Source organism: Guillardia theta (genome assembly GCF_000315625.1).
Source record: "Guillardia theta CCMP2712 unplaced genomic scaffold GUITHscaffold_48, whole genome shotgun sequence".
Classification (NCBI taxonomy): domain Eukaryota; class Cryptophyceae; order Pyrenomonadales; family Geminigeraceae; genus Guillardia; species Guillardia theta.
The window spans coordinates 125,962-127,931 of NW_005434626.1; the positions used below are offsets into that span (position 1 = coordinate 125,962).

Genomic DNA, 1,970 nt, shown 5'->3' on the forward strand with positions numbered 1-1,970 from the left:
AAATCCACTAGGATTAGGAGGCCATCCAGTCCAGGAGGTGCCTCGAGTTAGAAGAAGGAGTAGCGGGTGCCAAGAGCTGCCTCCGGGTGTGCTTGAGGCACTTTTTACCTTCTGCCAGTAAATCCGCCTGGGGCAGCGGACGGAGGGAGGCTGGACACAGGAACACGGTACCGCTCGAGGTAGTCCTCCTCGCTTTTCTTCCTCCTGCATGCTCCTGCTGCTTGTTGCTTGATTGCTTGACCCTTAGGCTGCTTTGTTTTGCTTGAGGCACTTTTTACCTTCTGCCAGTAAATCCAATGTGCTTGTCAGTAAATCCTATACAAGCCTTGTCTGCGCGGCTTCGCGCTTGGGCTGGCGATGGACCTGAGCGGTGATGATGAGGATGTTGCCAACCCCACAGTGCTGGTGAGTTTGGATGCAAAGAACGCCTTCAACTCCCTCGACCGCCAGGCTCTCTTCGATGCAATCGAGGGACGTGCGAGTCGCGACTACTTTGATGGGAGCATCACTGAAGGCGCAAGCTTGCCCTCTTGCGAGCATCTCCGTTTGTTCGCCTCCTACCTCTCCAGCTACTATGGAGACTCTGCTGACCTTCGACTCTTCACAAAAGTCAGTCAGCCTCCGTTCAGTGTACCTCGGGCGTCTGTCAGGGCGATGTCCCCTCCAGCGTATTTTTCTGCCACAGTATCCACCCCCTGCTCCTCCATATCGCAGAGCTTTTCCCCTCTGTTCGAGTCTTGGCCTATGCTGACAACGTCGTGCTTGTCGGTCCACTCGAGGATGCCGTTGCAGCTACGTCCGCTATGAAGAAGTACATGGTGGCTGATCTGAAGCTAGAGATTCAACCTCGCGAGTCGAAAGTTTACATCCCCTCCTGGCATCAACACCCTGATCTCTCGCAGCTGAAGAAGAGCCTTAAGCGCCGCGTCTCAAGACTCAACTTCTTCACTTCGAGGTCGTCACTGGCGGGATTACACTTGGCGGCCTGCCTATCGGCACGGATGGATTTCATGCTAGTCAGCTCCGAGCGAAGGTTTCTACCCTCAACGAAGAGCTCTCAAAGCTCGGGCTCGTCCAGCATCATGGCTTCATGTTCAAGACGCTGGTGAGGGCGAGCCATCTCCAGAAGCTGCGCTTCTTCCTCCAGGGGTCATCTCCGTTTCTCCCGCGGGTGCAATCACAGATTCGTCGCTTTGACCTCTCTGTCCACCTGGCGCTTGAGAAATACCACCGCTGGCCTTCCTCGCAGTACCTCGCCGCGCATCCCGACCTGCTAGAGTTTGCGAGGTTCAAGCGGGAGCTTCCGCATAGTCGGGGAGGGGACGAGTTCACGCCCTCTGAGGGTCTACACCCCGCTGTTTACTATACGGCTATCGCTCGCTTCCTCGCTTGGTACTCTGACCAGCCCATGTCCCGGATGTTGCCCTCTCCTCATAGCCTGGACGTTCACTGCTCGAGATCTCTCCGTGCCCAGAAGCATCCTCTGGCGACCTTCTTCGTTGAGGCGCACGACTTCGTTCATAATGCTGGAGCGATCCTCTACCGTCGTGTCAAGGCTCCTGCACCAGCTGCAGATGGCGCGGCGATCCCACCTGCCCCGGCTGCTGTGCCTGATGACGCAGGACGCCCCCCGGCATCTGTGGTACACATCCCTGGTTTGCGCGCTCTCGTCGACTCGTCTCATGAGCACTTCATTCCTCCCCCTGCGCAGCGAAATGTGAACCCTCTTGTCATGCGCGTCTTCCCTCGCCATGTGCATGCTCGCGCTGCGCTGACCGATCAGCAGCGTGATATCCTCACGCCGATCCTCCAAGCTTCCCACGGCGCATGACAACCTTACTCGTACGATTCGGTCGATGCTGAACGAAGCTGGTCTTCAGAGCGTCATCGATACAGTGGGGGATCCTCGTTCTCGACGGCAGGTACCCTCCCATCCTCATGGCCGCAAGATGAAGGGCGATATCCACATT

General features: G+C 57.0%; 1 protein-coding gene across 1 annotated transcript in view; it reads left to right on the forward strand.

Moving 5' to 3' along the window:
- Positions 1–357: 357 nt before the first annotated feature.
- Positions 358–1,970, forward strand: part of GUITHDRAFT_110825 (hypothetical protein) — a gene marked incomplete at both ends in the record, with an annotated part of 2,671 nt that continues 1,058 nt past the window's right edge. The window contains 3 exons of the mRNA XM_005830022.1: positions 358–609; positions 651–955; positions 1,018–1,787. Of these exons, the coding sequence (XP_005830079.1) occupies positions 358–609; positions 651–955; positions 1,018–1,787 (1,327 nt within the window). The remainder of the gene's footprint in view (positions 610–650; positions 956–1,017; positions 1,788–1,970) is intronic.